Here is a 22,185-nt window from a genome sequence, read left to right as displayed (position 1 = left end):
TTTGAGAAGGGAAACAATGAACTTGGATGGCTGTTTTAGTCACTTAAAAAAGCGTATTAATGCCAAAGGCATTAAATATCAGCAGAAAACTGCACAATATAGAAGAAACAGTGCACTGTGTCTCATAGTGTTCGTTGGGCTTGGTCCATGGTGTCAGCACATAGGGATTGTTCGTTTATACCGGCAAAATGTGCTTGCTGATTTCTACTGTTACAAAAGAGCTAGCTTCCTCTTTTTTTCATGTTCTATTAGGTAACTGACTGCAATATGCGGAGTAATTGTATGCTTGCTCTAACCTGTTGACATCAGCTCAAAACCAAGCTTGCCTGAATTGTGTGCCATTTTTCTTGTAACTGCCCTCTCCTACACTGGCAGAGAATAAGTATAATCAGGTATGAAATATGATTTGTACAGGTAAAATGCTGTTTCATGTTTTCTTTTTTTTATTTCAATGATATAATGTGGCATTCTTATGCAGTCTGATGTCACTTTGTGTTCATCTTGGCCATTTTGTCAGCACAAGCAGTTCATCTACCAGTAATTGATGCACAAATGGTCGTACTTAGAGCTGTGCTGTAGAACGAAATGCTATCCCATGAAAAAAAAGTAATGGAAGGTTAATCATGGAACCATCAGACAAAAGCTCTATAGTGGATGTTTACGTTTTATTATGTTACCATTGAGTCATTCCACTGGGTTAAGTGAATGGGTGGAGCTTTATGTAATCTGCGTGCTGGCATAAATGCTAGAACTGCCACTGAACCATTACGGTAGCCAGAACATGACACTTTTTCGTGATGCATATGCATGGTTTCCGTTCGGTGTGCTTACATGATGTGTGGAAACCTACCTAACCATGTAAACTGCCTTAAGCGGGTTATAATCACAAAGTGAACATGGGAGGGGAAAGCCTCAAGGTGCTTGCCAACGTTTCCACAAGAGGACTTGTCTTCGTTGACAAACAGCACGAGCTACCATATGATATCTGGCAAACAGGCCGTGCCAATTGGTCTGCGTGGGCATGTAAGGTACCAGAGCAGCACGTAAAAATGCAAAACTGTGCTATTTAGTTCCAGCTGTATCACCGTCTCACAATACCCGTTTCTTCCGTGCTTTTTTTTTCATTTTCTTTTTACTGAGAGTAACTGTGCCAGCTAGCGTTTGCATGCATGTCAGATGCACTAACCTTTTGTGGTTGAAATTGAATTCAGCAAATTGAATTCGGCGTACTTTTATCGGAATTTTTTTTCTAGTTCAAACTAAAAGGTTCGACTCTCATTATAAGCTCCCCCTGGTTTTGCTGAAATGTTTTGAGTGTCTTGGCTGGTCAGGTTGTGCACATCCAATGTAAAAAAGCAGATCAGGAATTTCTTGAGAAAGAGCACACACATTTTGAAAGCAAAAAGACCAAAGGGCTCTTACTGCTGCTGATAGGCACATTAGATGAAGAGCGAGCAAGGTTACACTTTTTTTTTTTTTGGCCTATAGAAAATCAAATGGAATTTTGTCAGAATTTTCCTTTTACAGAAAATGAACAGAAAAGAATGAATGGAACCGAAGGGAAAAGAAAAAAGAAATCAGAGAAGGTATAGTTGCTAGTGGTGCACTAGATCTGCTCTGCTTTCTTCTCAATGATCACTAAAAAAATATGTGCTTATGCAGTAAAAGCTCGTTAATTCGACTCCCATGGGTGTTGGCTCAGTCCCGGCCAATGCCCATGGAAGTCTATGGCGTCAGACACCACATCCAGGTATGCCCGGTGCGACAAGAGATCTTAGAAATAGTCCGGCCTACTCAAAACCCACGTTTCATGCTGCAGAGTCACTCGCACTTCTCTGACGTGTGTGCCGCTTAGTTTTCAGCTGCTTAGTTTTGGTTTCGCTTTTCTGAGCTTCACACCAGACCGCAGTGACGGCAGCTCGACCAGACAGGATCAGCCAGCCAACCTAACCCAGCTGAGCACCGTTTCGGACGCTGATTGGCACGTCACTGATGTCTTCCTTCGGCCTTTTTTTTCTCTGCTTTGGCGTCGCTGAGCCAGTTCCTTCGTTTCTGTCCGCATGGTTATGCTCTACCAATGCACCGAAACAGCGCGCTCGTCACGTGCCATTCGCTGTTTGTGTAGTGAATCCTCCTCACAAGCGATGGTAATACTTATGATACAAATTCTGCTCACAACCAGCCACACTACCACACTCCCTTTGGGAACGTTAACACCTACCCTTCACACACCCAACAATTACCATGGCCGAACAGTGGGAGGCATGTACTGTTGCACAGCTCGAAAGCCACCGCTCAAGAGAGGACAGTCATCTGGGCTGCGGACGCTGTCACGGCGCAAGGGTTTGCAGCCGTCTGATCTACAGCCTCTCCCTAAAATCTTTTAAAATAAAGTTGTTACCTACTCACCTGATGGTTGTGATGCGGTAGAGGTGGAGCTCCACCGCGTCACACCGTGAGGGATGTGGGAGGCCATTACAATTTTGGAGCAGTTCTGCTTCGTTGCTCCCATCAGTGTGCATGCAGTAAAGCATTGTTGGGAACGTAAACAATAGTTATTGCCACACTGTTCTCACCTCAAAATCAGGCAACCATTGCTCAGTCTTTTGCCAAATAAATTTGCCATGATGCAAGCAGTTCTTGGCAGGTTTTTCAGGGTCATTCGATAATTCAAACTTTCGGATAATGTGAGCATTTTTTCTAATCCCTTGAAGTTTGGATGAACACTTTAACCGCCAAATTAATGCCTGAAAAATGCACCAACATCACCAAATTTTTTTAAGTAGTCATTATTTTTTATGCGCAGTTCTGATACTGAAAATATGTTACTTCATTGGTTTCTGGTTAGAATTAACACAAAAAAATTAACAGACGATTGCGGTAGTTGCTAATGCGAGATTTTAGCGCAGCTCTTCACACGCCATCTGCCACCGCTGGTAGGTGGCGTGTTAAGCTGCTATCTACCCTCTGGGATTTTCCCGTGGCAGCCACCTTCCAAGTGGTTTTGCTCTGCTACTCAGACAACCGGCTATGCCAACAACATCGACGACGAAACGGAATGCTGGAACGGGCGCCTGAGAGCTGCGCTCTAAAATTTAAAAGAGAAAAAGCTTGAGGGTGGCTTTCTCTCGGTGCTTGCCGTGGCTTACAATGTATTGAAATGCACCACATTTATTTGATCCAATACACCATAACACAGTGCAGAATGCATAGACATTGCTTTGTCCTAACACAAACAAGCTTTCCTCATTAGTAGCCAAACTTTGTGTGATATGTCCTCAAGCAGGGCGTTGCACAAAGCCTGACTTGGCAGTCCTTGCAGTACATTCTTGCTTCTTGACTGTTGCCAGCCTTAAAACATGTGCTCAAGGTGCGGAACGTGCTTTTTTAATAGATAACTACCGCCCTCTAGCGTTTAAAATTGCAACAAACGCAGCTGTCAACTGTAACTCATATTTGGTGGTGGGAGCAGCGCAACACTGGCCGGACAAGTGTGTCTCGTCATTGGTGCTATTGGTACAGTCTCCCATGATGAGTGCAGGTCTGGGGTGGTAGTTAAAGGTCAAGGAGCTTTTACTGTGCACTTAGTTTCAGTAACTTCACATCTCAGAAATCATGTTTGGATAATTTTGCCATGCAGTAGTGTTGCTGTTCACAAACAGGGGAATTCAAGAGCTCCTAGTTCAGTCAGTGCTTCATCAAGCCTTTCAGATGAGCAGGCTGTTGGTAAGATGGCCAGTGTTTGCACAGATCTCATGATGCTTGTATGGCTTCATATATGTAGCTTAATATTTTGCAACACGGATTTCAGACAGGAGGCTCCGATTTAGGCGGTTGCAATCGTGTGCCCTTTTGTTGCCCTTAAGTGTGCGTCTTTAATGCATGTGCTTGGTATTCACTAGGTAGTGATGAGAGCCAGAAGTGTTGTTTTAATCACCTCTTTCCTTTCTGTTTTGTTTAGTAGGCATCTTTTTTTCCAAAGTCATACTTTCACGGAAATTAATGCTGAGGTTGTCTTGAGTGACACAGCTGCTTAAACATTCATTGTAAACTATGACTGAAGAGGTTTATGGTTTATCGGGGTTTAACGTCCCAAAGCGACTCAGGGTATGAGGGATGCCGTAGTGAAGGGTCCGGAAATTTTGACCACCTGGGGTTCTTTAGTGTGCACTGACATCGCACAGTACACGGGCCCCTAGAATTTCGTGTCCATCAAAATTCGACCACCGCGGCCGGGATCAGACCCGCGTCTTTTTGGTCAACAGCCGAGCGCCATAACCACTGAGCCACCGCGGCGGGCTATGACCGAAAAAAATGATATTAGGCAAGCATTTCATGTCCATGAGTCACAGGTCATATTCAGCGATTAACCATTAGTGTAGTTGTAAACATCCATCATTTTAAACATGAAATGCTTTTTGCTCCCATTCTCGGCAAACTCACGCAAGCATCATTCAGAAAGTGTGGCAAACCTGAATCCGAACTTAAACCCAAACTTATCTGAATACTTTCGACCTTTGCTGTCAGAATGGTAGCCGCCAGGATAAAAACTTCGGCCTCATGCGGGATTTGAACCAGTGCTGGTGCCAACAAAGCAGCGTTGTTTTCTGATGCCTGAGGCCACTTGGCCATCGTGGCAGCCTCTCTTGCAGTGTGTTATAACTAGCAGCTCCATGTGCTGTGTCGGCAATTACTGTCTACCTCCTTGTTCGTATATTCGTTCTGCACCACAAATGTTTGCTGATGTGGCTGAAGAGCAGGAGATCGAAATGGTGCATCAGAAAGCGAGAGACGCTGAGTATGCTGCCAAGCACTAAACGAAACGGCTGAATGCAGGGCACATAACATACCAAAAGAGGCAAAGGAAGGCGAATGCATTGCCCAGATAAAAAAGAAACAGCCAATAGCATAGGCTCCTCGAGCCGTGAAAGCAGCCAGGGAGAGCATGCATGTTGTGCGGCTCAGTGACCACAAGCGGGTGAATGCGAGGGCATGTTCAGCAACCATAACTTCCGACTACTAATACCATCTGTGAGGCATCCTGGAATGTGCTACGCCATTCCTGCAATGTGCTACGCCATTCCTGCATTGCATTCCTTGCTTGCTGCTACTCTCGATGACGACCTATACTCCGTTTCATACATAGCAGGCAACGCTGCGGAAGTAGTGCATCTACGAAATCATATTACTCCGCCACGTGTGATTTGTTTTTGAAACTCCGCTTAGTGTTTTGACGAAAACAAAAAGCGGTGTAAAACGATCTGATAGCATTCAAAAACAACGGTTGAAGCTATGAGGCGCTCAGTGTTCGGGCCCTCTGGCTGTAATTTGCACTGAGCGTGAAGTACTTTTTGGGTGTGGATTGAGTAGAAGCGGTCCACCCTACCAACCACGTATCATACCGCCACATGTAATTCTTGCAGCCGCCGCAACAGCTCAGTGGTTATGGTGCTCAGCTGCTGATCCGAAAGACATGGGTTAGATCCCGGCCACAGCGGTCGCATTTTGATGGAGGCAAAATGCTAGAGGCCCATGCACTGTGCGACATCAGTGCACTTTAAGAACCCCAGGTGGTCAAAATTATCTTGAGCCCTCCACTATGGCGTCCCTCATAGCCTGAATCGCATTGGGACTTTAAACCCCATCAAACAAACCAAGCCAAGTGTAATTCATGCTTCTCGAAGTTTCAATGAGTCGCAAGACGAAAATGTGGAAAGAGGTACAACAAAGTCCAGGAGGTGCCAGTCACAGCACTTAAGGTTTGCTGCAATGGAATACGCTTATGTTCACTTTGGTTGTATGGTGAACTACTTTTTGGACGCAGACTTGGCCTGCACGAATAAGCGTGCTAGCTTTGGCAGTAATGTCTGCTATGTATGAAACATAGACTATCAATTTTTTTTAATCTTTTATGTGAGAAAGCGAAAGCATTTTTATCAGTTTCATTTTACCACTTGCATGGATGAATTTAATAACACTCACAGTGCTCATGCCCTAAACTTCAGCATTGTGGCCTTGTGTGCAAGAAGATGCAGTCAGAGCTACATGCAAGGCTTGTGTTAGAGGATTCATAGTGAGTTGAGCTGTACTCTAGCTTCTGTGAGTTTCAAAGCCAGTCTAAGTGAACATCTTGAATATTTTTGTTAAAAAAAAAAAAAAACAAAGAACATAAAATGCATCATTCTTCATTTTCCTTCACTTTTTCTTTTTTTTTTACTGCATTAAAAGTAAATTCTCTTTGAACAAAACCTGTGGTGTGCGTGTGTGTGCATACACCTTCTGGAAGCAGCCTCTGCTGGGTGCACGTCTGGGCAACCACTGGTGAAAATGCATCTCCCACCTACGAGCCTGCACCCACCCACCCCTACCATCTAGATGCTCCAACCTTCCGCTCAATTACACCCTTCGGATACTCCACCTCCAACCTTCCGCTCAATTACACCCTTCGGATACTCCTCCTCCAACCTCCAGAAAGCCTCTGCCCACCACAGATCTACCTCCACCTTTCTGCATCTTTCAGAAGGCCTCCAGAACCTTCACCCACCAGAAGCAGACATAGCTCCGGAACTAAAAAGCAATGCCAAAATCAAATTGAAAGACTCAATGGGAAGAGGAGTAATGCTAAGGCAAAATGCACTACGAATACTGCCAACACAGTTTGTCATATCACATCGCATAATCACCAGTGCTCTCTTTTTTTCTTTACAGATTGAAACTGTCCAGAGGCGCTATGTTGACAAGCTGCATGAACTAAATGAGGTAATGATAAAACAAAGCTTAACTATTGCATGCATAAAAAGGAGTGAAAATCTGCATTCTTCTTTATTGATATGCAACATGCACCTGCAGAATGTACCAGGGGCTACACCAGTGCATACATATTAGTATTTTGTCTGCTTTTTTAACAAGTCTTTAACATGGTTTTTAATCTGCATGACTTGTTCGATAGATTGAAAGTGTGTTTTGTACTTAAGTGTGTTCTACTAGCAATATTTTGTTGCTAGTTGGGCATATATCATTTGACCAAAATTTTTATTGGAATATAGTGTAAAACCTTCAAAATTCTCCATAATTTAGTTTTAAAAAATTGCAAAGTTCACAGGAAAACATTTCATGGGCCATGGTAGAGTATTTTTTTTTTTTCACAAAATATGAAAGGAGTTGCCATGGAATTGAAACTTTTAAAACCTTCTGAGCACTAGATTTGCACACCTAGTAACAAATGGCATGAACATTCATTTAGCTGAGAAATTTTACTCTTTTGGTTCAGCATCATGGTAGAAAACTCAATATTTGGCTTTATTTAGGTGAAAGCAGGCAAATTCAGCTGCAAAATGAGGTATTAAACAAAGTAGACTGGCAAAATGAGGTATTAAACACCTCACCTCAAGGTGAAATCTGAGCATAAATGAAGCAGTAGTTTAGTGGAGGGTTGGTTTCACGAGTAACAGCATTGTGCTCTTACTCAGGCCCAACCAGTTTAGTGTCATTGGAATTATGTGACCAAGGTCAAGGAGACACCATGCAAAGCAAATGCTCCCATGGAGTCTTTATTTTTTTTTTTTCCCCTCGAGATTAATCTGGGGATGGAGTTAAATACTACAGTTGTTGGAAATTGTGTACTTTTTGTTTTTAGCTATGCAACAATGAGACAGTGAAGACTGCAGTCTTCATGTGTTAGTACGTTTATTCTTGTGTTATTTTATGTTTTCCTACATTTCATTTTTGTTTATTTTTCGTGCTTACGCACTCCTTTCTCTCTAACATCACCCAGGTAATGTGAATGCAAGCAACACTAGAAATTTTAATCTAGCAGTAAGTTTTTAACTGGCCATCTTTCATTAGATCTCATCTGAAATTTTCAGTTGTAATTAATCCTATAGTTAATTTTTGTTGAGTAGCTTGGTGTTCACAATGCTCTGCCTGTTTCAGGGGATGGAAATGTGTTCCGAGGTTCAGATTTGGCCAGTTCATTATTAGCATTATGACTGGATTAAGGTTACTAGGGGATTTCAGTTGGATTTTAGTTACTAGGGAGTACCATTACCAAAACATTAGCTGTGCACCTGGTTTCTAACTTTTGAGCTGCAGTGACATTTGTATGCCATGTAATCTTTATCTTTAATATGCAGGAAAGAAACAAGATCAGAGCCCAAAGGAAGGAATTTAACAGACTTGGCAAAATGCTTAAAGAGTAAGCCGTTTTTTTGCCTTTGCACAGAGTTATCAAAAGAGTGAAAAAAAAATATATGAATAAAGGACATTAGGCGCAAGTTAAATGCGAAAATTTTATCTTTCATCGTTTTCCTATCCGGCCAAGTAATTTTTGATCATTTTAATTGTGCTCAATTGTGAAATATATGTGCTGATAAAAACAAAGGTAGATTGTAAGAAGGGGGAAAGATAAAAAATGAGTGGCAATTATAATGAGCAAGTCACTCTTGGTTTTTGTATGCATTTGGCATAGCCAACTAATAACACGCATTTTTGATTACGATGTGAATGGTGCTGTTGAAGTCATGAAGGACTCTCTCTTCCACTCCATTTGCCACAGTAGGGTACAGAGCACAATTGAATGGAAATTTTGAAGTCTCATATAACGAGCAGAGTGCATGGTATGTCTGCTACTCTAAAATAATGGTAAATAATATTTACTTGCATTGGAGGTATTTGAGAGACGAGTTCATGAAGTGTGTTGTTAAACTGTGATAAACTGTGTATTATGCAATTAGATAATAATTCCATCCTGGTTTTCATTTGTGCATGATGTGCTTCTGCATCCCACAGTCAGCCTGTTATTTCATTGTGAACTCTATTTGTGAAGTCAGTGGCATGAGCTTTGTAGCGAGACTTGTACACTGCTATGAAATAATTTCCATAGTTTGAAACTATAGATGTGAAATTTAATTTTTAATTAAACATTTCGCTTCATTCTCTGCTCTTTTCAAATCGGAAGGTACAACTCTGCATGCCCTAGTATGTACTAGACATAAGCTCAAGACCAATCAGCAGTCACAGCAAGTGCTATACAGACTATATTGGTCGAGCATGTAACTAAAATAATGCACACTGTAAAGGTCTCATGATTACAGATAACTGTTTCAAGTTCGCACCATTTTTTGCTTGGTCATGCATTATTTCTATAGAAAAGGTATGCTCACAGCACACACATTTGCCACATCCAAGCTTTACTAATCGATTCCTGCAATAATAAGCTATGCTCCCCGTGCCACACTTTTCATTCAGATTTCCTTCAGACACAAAAGCATCACTTCTGTGTTGTGGCAGTATCAGCTTAATACCCCTGTCACACGGGCACTGTAAAGGTACTTTGAACTAAAGCTCCATTACGCTACCAAAGGAGCACTACTTCAAGGGAGTTCGCCCGTGCTACACGGTCGCGGAACGACCTTTGGAGAACGATTTTAGTGCCCTCATCGGTGAAAAACTGGATGAAAATTGCAGACTTCAGTGCACATGAGAATATAGCAGTGTAACATATTTTTATGAAAAAACTTGTTTTATATCAATATTATGCTCAATCAACGCAATTTCAACTGTAATAATGACATAATCTGCCAAGCATAGGGCATAACATCACAGTGCTGGCCACACTGAGCTCAACTGGCTCGGCTTGGTGCTTGGTTCTTCGGCTCTTCCCTTTGCTTCTTTTCCTCTGTTTTCTTTGGCCTTGCAATCATTGCGATTCTGTTCACGTTTTTCTCTGTGCCTTGTGTTCGGCGATCTCCGTCAAGATGTATCACTAGCTGCTGTCCGCCACTGTCCGTACTTGCTGAAAACAACAAACAACATGGCCGAAATGGCGTCGTAGTTACCGTGGCGCTTGTAAATCTGGGACGAGAGTATGGCGTGGTGAAACCGCCACAAAACAAATAACCTTATATTTTGAAAGACCAATAATTTTACGAAGCAAATTTAAGAAAATAATATTGATCGTTTCTTATCCCCATTTATTTTTGCTGTTAACTTACTGGGAGAGAGAGTACTCCCTTGCAGCCTCAAAGGACAAACTCGAGCTGCCTTGATTCGAAGTTCCTTTGAACTAGGTGTCCTCAGGCGCGTCCGTGTGGCAGCGCGCGTTCTCCCTTGGAGTAATGGAGCTTTAGTTCAAAGTACCTTTACAGTGCCCGTGTGACAGGGGTATAAGACTTGTGTGCACTCAGGCACTCTGCCATCCTCTTGTTAGTGGGCAAGAAGTGTATTGAAGATCACAATGGTGATGCATGTGCAACATAAGAATGACTATTCTTTGAAAACAAGTTGCCTTGTGTTGAGACAAAGACCAAACAAAAAAATTCACGGAGGCTAGATGTAGTGCCTCCTGCACTCTGTGTTATCTTTAAGCAGAAATTTTTCATCTTGAATGAACCAGCCCATAAGAAAGTCCCAGGTGCTGTCTTCACCTCAGCAGCATGAAAGCCCTTCTGTATCCCTGCCATCAACATGGTGCCTCTGCTTCTCAAGCAAAAATCAGGCCATACAACACCTCATATTTTCAACAGGCATGATTTGTTATGTGATATGTAGGCATGTGCGAATATTGGTTTTTTTGGTTTGAAGCAAATTGAAAGCAAATAGTAACTCTCTCCAAATAATTTCGATGCAAACATTTTAAATACTTCTGGCACACAAAAAAAGGGTTGAACATCACAACAGGCATTTTCAGACTGAACACACATGGCCATTACATGAAAAAAAGAGAATGCATTGAAGCCTTGTCACACTCATTGAAGCTGTGTCAACTTTCTACAAAAATGGTCATCGGAAATTGGGGCAGTCTGCCTACATGTGGTGCCGACGTATCTGTGGGGTATGCGACCGATATGTGGGGCCTCCAACTATTGCTCTTGTATGGGGGAATTTCACACGAAGAGCGGCTGTAGCAGCTGCAGTCAGCTCAGACTCGTTCGACGAAAGTCAGGGTAGCTGCATGTCCTCCGAATGGAGAGATTTAGCATAACGCGATCTGCTCCCACGGGGAGCCACTGCGCATGCGCAGATCACCCCGAGGGTGCCACAAGGCACTGGCCAGTTGTTCGCAAGCCTGCCCCATCGGGACCAATCTGTGCGTGCACACCGGCGGTGCGTGAAGCGGATCACGCTATGCTGAATTTCTCCACTGACACCTTTAGCATGCCGTGCACCTTGTTACTGCTACCGTTACCAGAGTACCGGGAGCTGTGGGTGTGTGGAGCTCGTTCTGGTGCTTTACGAGTCAGAATTCAGGCAGTTGGACACCTAGTAAAACGAATCATCCTCCAAGGTCCCTCCACCTGCTCAAGAAACTTTTTCTGCTCTTGTTCCAGGTACATTGAAGAAAAAAATATTCCAGATGTGCACCCATTCGAGTTCTGCTTCACTCAAGACGACTGCATATAACTTGCAAACAGGTTTATAACAGCTGGGGCTAGAAAGCAGCAAGTGACTGCTTTAGCCTAGTCGTTTTATGTCACTGTTGGTATTTGTTGTTTTATTTATTTTTGTGTTAAACTACAGGCAAATAAAGTGCTCTTCTAACCCTGTCAATGCTAGCACTTCTATAGTGGGAAATGCTCGCATTCGGTACCTTCAGCAATGGTACATTGCCATCTCATGACTGAACAATTTTTCTTCTTCCATAGATTAGTTATATCCTCATCTATGCACTTTTCATTTTTGCATCATATATAATTTCCTTCCTTCACCACTGCCAGCTCGTTGCTTCCGTGTGGCTGCTACGTACACCCCTTGCTTTGCAGCTTCCTTCTTTGTTTGTCAACTCCATCAATACCCACTTTGTACAGCGGTGTCTTCTGTGTCCCATATGGTTTTAATGCAGAGGTACGTTCTTGGCCACCACCTTGCACCATCTGAGTACATCTTGCAATTTTGCACTCGCCTGCTGGTTCATCGCTGCACAGGTCCTGTGCCATCTTTCGAGTGGTGCTAAAACTTGGCATTCAGCATTTGCCATATGCTCGACAGACGGCAGTACTATGCTCATTCATTACACGTTTGCCTGTAATCTGCAGCGTAACATCAGTTTTGATTACGGAAGGCACAAATGAACTAGGTGATGCTTTATAAGCTGCTAAATATTCACATTCATCAGCAAAGGACCAAAACTGCCGTGCAGCTGCATGAAGACAGATGGAGGAGGGTGCTGCTTGCCCGTCAACCACATGTCACAGATGTTCAGTGTTGCTGTGGTGCTGACCACAAGATTGAGAAACATTTTTATACGTCTTCATTGTAACCACAGTGGCTCAGGTGATGCTCTGGTTCCTACTTCAGCTATCATGCAACTCTGGTTCGCAAGTTGAAATGCAATGAAAAAGTCGTGAATAAAAAATTTCTTACTGCAACAGTGATCCTATATAGGCACTTTCCACTAACAGTGATTCGCAGGTGGAGTCAGCCCAAAACGTCACCATCATGCAAAACATTGTGAAATGTCTCAAGGCATTTGGCACGGTGAGCAGTAGCAGCGTAGTTTAACTCGAAATTTGTCATTTTCAGAAAACGTCGCACAAACTTTTGCCCAATATTGCCACACTGCATTTCTGGCAGGTTTCACCGGAGCAAAGATCTGCTGCCCATTTTTTGTAGCGCTTGCAACTTGCAAATTTTCCTTGGGGAGATTTGCATCGGCAACTCATCGTGGTTAGCATTATATGGGAACATTCCCATGCAACCATATTCTCACTATGCGTTTTCACCTACCTTTTGCTTTGTTCCGTTATCCAGAGCCTCCTGTAGTCTTTTGCAATCTGTTCCTTTCACCCCATTCTCGCTCATCTCGTTTCACTGTGCGCAAGATAAACATCGGTTGTTCAACGCTTGTCCATTGCCCCCATTCCTCCCACAATGCATACCTTAGCATATTACAAACTAGCCCAAACAGCTACTCTAGCACATTTAGCCCCGCCGCGGTGGCTCAGTGGTTATGGCGCTCGGCTGCTGGCCTGAAAGACGCGGGTTCGGTCCCGGCCGTGGCGGCTGAATTTCGATGAAAGCGAAATTCTAGAGGTCAGTGTACTGTGCGATGTCAGTGCATGTTAAAAAACCCCAGGTGGTTGAAATTTCCGGAGCCCTTCACTACGGCGTCCCTCATAGCCGAAGTTGCTTTGGGACGTAAACCCTAATAAACCAACCAACCAACCTAGCACATTTAATGTGCCTGCCGCAGATTTAGCCCAGCATATACCATGCCAAATTCAGTAACTTACTGCCTTTGTAAAAAAATTTCTGGCTCTCAAGGTTGGTTAGCCATGCAGTGATATACTTACAGCACTGCTAAAGCACCAGAGCTCTGCAGGGGCAAGGATGAGCGGTCCACTACCGTTCAGGGATTAGTAATTTCGGGGCTGCTGCAAGTCCAATGCAACAGTGACTGCAAACCTCCTGGTTTAGATGCTGTCAGCAAAGACTGACAGCATCCAATGACAAACTTTCCGATGAAAAACTGTTGCAGGTGTTGTGCCAGCACTTTTTTCTAAAAGTGAACTGACAATTACTTCTGCTTCAATTAGTGCTTGCAGCTGTGGAGATCAGTCCTCATGGGGATCAAACCCCAAACCACATTCTGAAAAGCGACACTGCCACTGAAAGCAGCTGGTCTGGATCTATCATGCCTCTTGGGAAACCTTAAAGCCCACTTTGATGGAACCAGATTTTGTTAATCATGATGTAGCCAACCAGTGAGACTCCCTCTCTCGCACCGCAGTCGCACTAATGCCCCTCTGTTGTCACTGAAGCCATGAAGGGGCTTCAGTTCACAAGGGCAGCCAGGGCCAAGAGGGAGGTCTGTGTATGGTAGGAACTGCTGGATAAAACAAGGGATGCCACTGCAGGCATCCTGGTGAGCGCGAGCTGAGAACTTGCCAAGACGCACAATGAAATCACCACCCACCCCCTGCCAAAGAGGGTGGAGAGAGGGGATAGTTTGTCCCAGCCAAACAAATGGTCACCTCCCCACCGGCTCTCAAAGATGTAAAATTAGTTGTGCGATTGCATTTTCCTTTGACAGGAGAGAGAAATGCCACCAGTATGAATGCTGCTTTAATTGTTTGCATATCTAGTCTTCTCACATACAAATCAAAAGTTCTGTAGTATTTATTGAAATCCATAAAATACTGGCACCTTGACTTGGTAAAGTTTTATCGGCTTATGGGAGTTTAACGACCCAAAGCGACTCTGGTTATAAGGGCCGCCACCTAGGGTTCTTTAGCGTGCGCTGACATTGCATAGTACACAAGCCTCTAGAATTTAACCTCCATTGAAATTCGACCGCCATGGCCAGGATTGAATCCGCGTCTTTCTGGTCAGCAGCCAAGCGCCATAACCAGTGAGCCATCGCGGCAGCAGTAACACAAGTATACCACTATGTACGACATATGTGAAATGTCTCCACACTGTTTTCGTACATGAATGCCCGTTCATTGAAATCTACTTTATTTACTTGCATATTATTTAATATGCTATATATATATATATATATAGGTCGACCCCCCCCAACTTTAGGAACCGGAAAAAAAGACCAACAGAAGCTGTAAGCTGCAAGTTGAACGGCACAGCGCACCAGATACTGCACACCTGGTCACTGAGTACCAGTTCAACATTTCCTTCTGAGGAAAATGCGACAGAACACGCCAGACAAATGCATTCATTTCATTCTGTCAGCAGACACCTTCAACGTCTGCAGTGTTGCCGATAGTATGTTTGAGGTAGCAATCCTCCACAGATGCACTGAAGGCTTGGCGTTGCACGCGAAAAGCCACTCTCACCGCTCTCCTCAGTAATCCTGGCTCTAAGGCAGCCAGAAGGCAAGGCTTTCTACACTTTAATAAAATAGCATCATTGGCACCATTCCGTCCCTTTCTCTTCTATGTTGGCACCTTGCCCTGGCCGTTATTCGCCTATTGGTTGACCACACAGTAGACTTGGGGCACAAAGATGCATCAAAGCAGAAAGAACAATGTACAACACACCTTTTATGAGTGGCATCCTTTAAAAAAGCCGTCGGAGCATGGGCAGATTGGACTTTAATGAGGAACTGTGCAATGTCATACAGCAAGTTTTGTCAGCATTGGCTTTAATGAAGCAACACTAAATGATCATGAAGACTTCGCATCTTGTACAATACATTGGTGGCTACCATTATGCGCCACAACACCTCCAGTGTTCAATGCATTCTCGGAAAACCTTTTACACAGTGTACCCTTTCCCAATAATTGTGGAGTGAAAGGCATTTGCAATGCAAGTTAACAAGGTCTGGCACCCTAGCCCAAAGTGTAGACAAAAAAAATCCTCATTGGATCACTCCTTTCCTTCAGACGCATAACCAGACAGCTTGCACAATGCACTTCATTTACACAGTTCAGAGATGGCAGGGCTCCTACACTCCCAGTGGGAACTGTATGCTATCTATACACTACTTAAGGTGCCTTCATCTCGTGAAAGTAGCTCAACCCCAACCACGGGTTTCGGCCAGTTCTTCATCACGATGGTAGTGACGGGGCCGTTTCCAAGGCTGCTGACGCTGGAACTTTTTGGCACGATTCTGTGCATCCCGCTTTGAAACATGCAAATTCACCAACTGCCAAAGTTCCTGTGGCACTTCCTGGTCAGCCTCCTGCAGAACAGCAATAAGCTGCTTCGCCTGTGCAGCATTGTCTGGAGTGAAGAAGGTGATAGCTGTGCCCTCTTGGTCACGACGACCAGTGCGGCCAATACGATGCACGTAATTCTCTGATGTGTCTGGGTAGTCATAGTTTATAACATACTTGATGTCAGTCACATCAAGACCCCTTGCTGCAACATCAGTTGCCACCATAATGGATGTAGCACCACTACGAAACCGGTCCAAGGCAATGTCGCGCTTGCTCTGTGAAAGATCACCATGAGTGGCCACAGCACGGAAGCCTTTTTTCTGCAGTGTCTGCAGGAGGTGCACAACTTGAGACTTGCGAGCGACAAAGACCAGTGTGCGCTGCTCCCCTTCAGCCATGATGTCTTCAAGAACATCCAGCAGCTTGCGCTCCTTCTCAAACTCGTCGCATACCTGCATAATGATGCCAAACAGAATGCCTTTGTAAACACAATGAAAAAAAAAATTTGCAGCAATAAATGGGGCGCACAGAGCCAGTTACTTCCCTAAAATAAGAGTGGGCAAGAAATAACCCCAAATAGCCCTGGAACATGCAAGCAAGGTGAGACTCTGGCAGCAGAGGTGACAGAGGATCATGCTAAGGCCCATTGCTGCTTTTTACACATAATTCATTCAGCCTGAAAATGAGTCAGTCTCATTTTATTTCGTTACCAACATTCTAGCCATTGAATGAGTAACCGCAAAGAAGTCCGTGCATAAAGACTGTGAATCACTGCAAGCCGTTTTTTTAATTGTTTTGTTTCTGGTCAGTGCTAGAGCATGGCTTGTGTGTGACATCATATTCAACCTGCTGCAGCATTGGAGATCGCAGGGGCTTGGAAACCCCTGGTGCAAGAAGTTTGTCTGCCCATGCCTCCAACATGTGCTACCAAGAAATCTGCCAGGCTCCACGTTGCTGCTTTTTTAAAGAGTTGGAGATGTCACGTTTTTTGTTCACTAATTATGATTCCTAAGTGGATGAAAATGTTGAAGCTGCTCACCGCCCAATACTGAAAACCATATCAAATGATGATGGTTTATGGGGGTTTAACGTCCCAAAGCGACTTGGGCTATGAGGGACGCCGTAGTGAAGGGCTCTGGAAATTTCGGCCACCTGGGGTTCTTTTACGTGCACTGGCTTCGCACAGTACACGGGCCTCTAAAATTTCACCTCTATCAAAATGACCACCCTGGCATCTCTATATACCGACACTCAGAAAACAAATAATATCCACGGTTCATCTCTCAAATCTCGTGCCTAAACCCCTTTAGGTCTTTATTTAAAACATTCCATGTGATTACACAGTCGGCAAGAAAGGAAAGCACCAGACTCCAAGGTATTGACAATGTTACCCGAGAATTTGTACACAAATGATGTCGGCACCTAGAGTATTCCTCGTTACCTGCAATAGCACAGCAGTAGTTTAAACAAAACCTATGGCAGAGAAGCAGGTACATCCTTATCATGTGATAAGTTCAACCCCAACCATAGATTTCAGCCAGCTTTACATCACAATGGTAGTCACAGGCTGTTTCAAAGGGTGCTGCTGATGCTGCTGACCTTCCTGGCCCGTTTCTATGCATTCTGCTTAGATATGTTTTTGTACTCTCCGTATCCCATTTACTTGCTGCTGGTAAATGTGCTGCGTCGCCGATGTATGCTTTTTAGGGTGAGGGTAAGGCTTTAGTCAATCTGTTTCTACAGCTTTTTGCCTTACTTTTCCCATCATTTGATGCAAACAATTAAAAAAAAAAGCTAACTAAAGAGGGGAGCACAGCCAGCCTTCACAAGCTAAGCTCTTCTGAACCCCCTGCACCCCCACCCGGTTTTTTTTTTTTTTTTTCACTATTTTTCTCCCTCACACCACCAATTTTCTCAGATCTGGAAGCCAGTGGACTCAACTCATATGCTCTGCACAAGCAAGATTTCAGAAAATACTAGAACCATTCTTCTTTTTGCTGTAAATTGATTGTACTAACCTCTCCGGCTTGAGCATGGTATGCCAGCAGCATTTCCTAAATAACTGATATTGTGGGAAAAGCTTGCACACAAATTTGCCTGCCTGCTGCAATGTACACAGGGAATGCTTAGTTTAATTTTCTGATGCAAAAGTCTGAAACACAGTGCCTATTAATGTGAAGCTTGCAAATAACTTCAAGCTCTGCTGCAAGTTCTTCCTTATTAGCCACCAGAAAGGTCCCTGACCCCCTCCCCCTTTTTTGTTATGGTTTGTTGACTTTTATGAACTTTGTTGTTCCTGATTATTGTTTTTTAGATTCTTTGCTATGTAATTTCACGTGCTTATTTTGTTTGGAGTCTTTTTATTTGTTTGTTTCTTTTTTTCTCATTACGGCTGCCTAGTGTATTTTATTTTGCACTGGACCGTCTAACTGGCCACATGGAATTCATCTATGCCAGCTGAATAATTTATAACCAAATTTTTTCTCCGGGCATATCAGTGTTGGTCTCGAAGCCAAACAACAGCTGTAATGTCACAGATGATATGAGGTCACGTGAGGCATGCAATAACTGCAATATAACTGCCGCTTGTTCATTTTCATTCCAACTCTTGGGCAGGCTTGCGTAAGAGTTGATGTGAACTAAAATGAAGAAAGCAGCAACCATACTGCAGTTTTTGTATGCCTCATGTCACCTGAAATCATCTTTGACATCACAAGTGTGTTTGGAGTTCAAACCGAAAAAGCACAACAAAAAAAAATTCTATATATTATTTACCGTTTGTTGACACAAACCATGTGGCTATGTTTTCTAATGTACTGCAGATCATTCTAAAGAGAGACAACAGCTAAAATTTGGTGTGTCTACTCCTTCAAATCAATTGCGACATGGCTTCAACGTTAACATTTAATGTTGCCATATGGTACTCACCCATGCAAATAACATGGTTTGGTTTGGTTTATGGGGTTTAACGTCCCAAAGCGACTAAGGCTATGAGAGACGCCGTAGTGGAGGGCTCCGGAAATTTCGACCACCTGGGGTTCTTTAACGTGCACTGACATCGCACAGTACACGGGCCTCTAGAATTTCTCCTCCAAAGAAATTCTAGCCGCCGCGGCCGGGATCGAACCCGCGTCTTTTGGGTCAGCAGCCGAGCACCATAACCGCTGAGCCACCGCGGCACAGAAATTGACATCAGTGCATGTTAATGAACCACATGTGGTCAAAATTAAATACCCAGAGCCCTCCACTACAGACTCTCTCTCTTCACCCTTCCCTAACAACGTGGTTCAGGTGTCCACCATGAGTGAGACGGTTACTATGCCTTAATATTCTGCATGCAACAGAATCTATAGGTTTGCAAACCACATTGCTCTAATGTCTCTTAAGGATGCTTAGTCTACCACACCTACAAAAAGGCACCTACCAATGACAAGGAATACTTAACTAGAAGAAGGCACAACATGGACAACACATAAGACCAGGCGACATGTGTTGTCCATGCTGTGCTTTATTCTTATAATTAAGTACGCAGCAGCAACTAGCCCGGCAACATACATGTATGTTGTGATTAGCAAAATGATGGCTTGCACAGGAATACCACTTCTGGACATGATGAACAAAAATGCAACACAGCCAGCAGAAGGTGGTCTGTTTTTTGAACAGCAACTGTCAGCTGCTGCCTCAAAGCATGTTCTCACAGCACCAGTTGAGTCGGGAGAACGATTACCTCACAAACATTCACACGAATGCAGAAATAACTTTGTGCTGCGGATCCATGCCTGAAAGACTTGCACAGCATGCAGGAATCTTAACAACAGTTACCATTACACCACGAATTAGTTTCAGTATTTACTATTCGACATGACTGGCATAACTAAGAAGCTTCAAATCGTGATGGCTAGCAAGAATTACGCGGAATGTTACAAGAGTACGCGATGTGCATAGGGCAGCCACCACTTGCTGCCAACCTCATGGCGGCTTCTACTGGACCTTCGCGAGGCATAGATGCACTTACGTGAATGACTTGCTTGATGTTGTGGTTAGCACACAGGCCTGCCGAGCCTACCGTAACTTGCATGTGGTCAGGGACGAGGAACTCTTCAGCCAGCGACCGCACTTCGCTAGGCCAGGTGGCGCTCCACATAACAGTTTGACGGTCAGGCCGGATTTGCTCGATGATCTTGCGGATCTGCGGCTCGAAACCCATGTCCAACATGCGGTCTGCCTCGTCCAAAACTAGAAACGTGCAGCGAAGCAAGTTCACGGCGCCCGTCTCCAGGATATCCAGGAGCCTACCAGGCGTTGCTACACACATGTGTACACCGCGCCGGAGCCGCTCGATCTGCGGACCCTTGGAGACGCCGCCGTACACTGGCGTGCCCGTAAGGCCAAAGGCGCCTTCGCACCACTCGTATGCCACCTGCGAGATCTGCTGCACGAGCTCGCGAGTTGGCGCCAGTACCAGACCGATTGGGCCCTCCCTAGAGCCACTCGGCCGCTGCTGTCGTGACATGTGGATGGCTGAAGGGAGCACGTAGGCCAGCGTTTTTCCAGAGCCAGTCTGGGCGATGCCCACTAGATCGCGGCCGCTCATAACTATGGGCCACGCTTGCGCCTGTATAGGCGATGGCTGCGTAATGTTCTTGCGCTCGAAGAGAGCGCGGCATTCGACCGGAAAGTTGCACTCATCAAGCGTCAGTACGGGCTTCGGCACTCCGCCCCGACCATGCCCCTGCACAGTGATCTCGTGCTCAGCGCGGTAAGCATTAACGTCTTCTTCGCTCCGCGCAGCTGTGATTTCGCTCTCCACATAAAAATTTTTCTCGAACGGCACAAGTTTAACCTTATCGAACCGCGGAGCGACCAGCGTTTTCCCGAGCGTGTTACCTGCTCGCCACAGGACGTCGCGATCTCGGGGCCATGAGTTGTACGTATTCTTCCCTCTTGAGGCAACTGGTATACACTGCCGCACAATCTTACTAAACATTTTGTGAAATTATTTTCCGTTGCTATGGTACACCTACAATTCTTAAGCCATTACGGTCACTGAAATGAGTGCCAGGGAGCTACACACCACGTGCTCCGTCCAGTCATACGCGCTATGAGTGGCTACCAACTACGGATTGTATTTCGCGTGGCTGCATACAAGTCTGCAAAGAAGCGCCACCTATTGATTCCAAAGGACCTTCTTTTTGAAACGTCTTTCCCCATAGAGTTAATATAACCGTCTTTCCCCAAAAATCTCCAAACGAAATTGGCGCAGCAGATAGGCATTGTCGCGCAAAAAGACGAAAATGACGAAATTGCTAGGTGAAAACGGAAACTGGAACTGAAAAGCCGTGCTGATGTCTCGAGAAAGACGAAATTGCAAGGAGAGAGCAGGAACTGGAACTGAAAAGCCGTAAAATTGGTAAATTGGTATTTGAAGAAAGGAAATGGCGCAGTATCTCTTTCACATATCTCGGTGGACACCTGAACCGTGCCGTAAGAGAAGGGAGGAAGGCGGGAGTGAAAGAAGAGAAAAAGAAGTGCCGTATTGGAGGTCTCCGGAATAATTTCGACCACCTGGGAATCTTTACGTGCACTGACATCGCACAGCACACTGGCGCCTTTTGCGTTCCGCCTCCATCGAAACGCGGCCGCACTAGGGGGACCGACTTTCTACCATGGAGTTTATCACTTTTCATGACTCGGCTTGTTCCCGCCGCCCCCTCTACCTTGAGATGCCTGGCACGTCGGTCTCTCTCCTATTGTTCGCCCGGGGCCACTGTGTTTTCCCGGCGTTCCGCGAGGTGGCGCTTGCTCCCGCCACTAAGTACCACAACTGTAGGGGTGCACAAAGGATTAAGGCAAGGTTGCCCTCTATCACCGCTGCTGTTCATGCTTTACGTGATAAATATGGAAAGAAGGCTAGAAGAAAGTAATCTGGGTTATAATCTATCGTACAGATTAGGCGGAAATGTAGTTGAGCAGCGACTCCCGGGTTTAATGTATGCGGACGATATTGTACTGTTAGCAGATAGCCAGGAAGATTTACAAACTTTGGTTAATTGCTGCGGAGACGAAGGAGACGCTCTAGGATTCAGTTTTAGCGCAACTAAATCAGGTGTGATGATTTTTAACGATACAACTGATCAGGTGCTTACAATACAAGGCCACGAAATACCCAAAGTGGCCGAATACAAATACCTCGGGATATGGCTAAACGAAGGGCAGATATACACGGAAAAGCATGAACAGGCTCTTAGGGCAAAAGGACGAAGAGACGCCGGGATAATGAAACATAGGGCATTATGGGGGTACAACAAATATGAAGTACTAAGAGGTATTTGGAAAGGAATAATGGTGCCGGGACTTACTTTCGGCAATGCGGTTCTGTGCTTAAGGGCAGAAGTTCAGTCGAGATTAGACGTAAATCAGAGAGCTGTTGGAAGATTAGCACTAGGTGCCCACGGCAAAACCACAAACGAGGCAGTACAAGGGGATATGGGTTGGGCATCATTCGAGGCACGGGAAGCTAAGAGTAAAATACTATATGAGGAACGCCTGAGGAAATTGGACGATAACAGATGGG

General features: G+C 44.6%; 2 protein-coding genes across 6 annotated transcripts in view; one reads left to right on the top strand and one right to left on the bottom strand.

Moving 5' to 3' along the window:
- Positions 1 to 11,547, top strand: part of LOC149352912 (uncharacterized) — a 47,301-nt gene extending 35,754 nt beyond the window's left edge. For 4 of the 5 annotated variants that reach the window (XM_089582115.1, XM_089582112.1, XM_089582111.1 and 1 more), the window contains 3 exons: positions 6,709 to 6,759; positions 8,133 to 8,194; positions 11,328 to 11,547. In XM_089582115.1, the coding sequence (XP_089438241.1) occupies positions 6,709 to 6,759; positions 8,133 to 8,194; positions 11,328 to 11,400 (186 nt within the window). In that variant the 3' untranslated portion in view covers positions 11,401 to 11,547. Of the gene's footprint in view, positions 1 to 6,708; positions 6,760 to 8,132; positions 8,198 to 11,327 lie in introns of those variants that run through there. The other variant, XM_089582113.1, reaches the window with a different exon arrangement.
- Positions 11,548 to 15,026: 3,479 nt separating this feature from the next.
- Positions 15,027 to 20,729, bottom strand: LOC149352911 (putative ATP-dependent RNA helicase DDX5). Its single transcript, XM_089582109.1, has 2 exons — positions 19,627 to 20,729; positions 15,027 to 16,063 (listed from the first exon to the last, which is right to left on the bottom strand). The coding sequence occupies exons 1-2, from the start codon at positions 20,596 to 20,598 to the stop codon at positions 15,467 to 15,469; spliced, it is 1,569 nt and encodes a 522-aa protein (XP_089438235.1). The 5' UTR covers positions 20,599 to 20,729; the 3' UTR covers positions 15,027 to 15,466.
- Positions 20,730 to 22,185: the final 1,456 nt, after the last annotated feature.

Source organism: Amblyomma mixtum, chromosome 3 (genome assembly GCF_055824585.1).
Source record: "Amblyomma mixtum isolate Tamu chromosome 3, ASM5582458v1, whole genome shotgun sequence".
In the NCBI taxonomy this organism is placed as follows: Eukaryota; Metazoa; Arthropoda; class Arachnida; order Ixodida; family Ixodidae; genus Amblyomma; species Amblyomma mixtum.
This window is presented reverse-complemented; position numbering and strand designations above follow the sequence as displayed.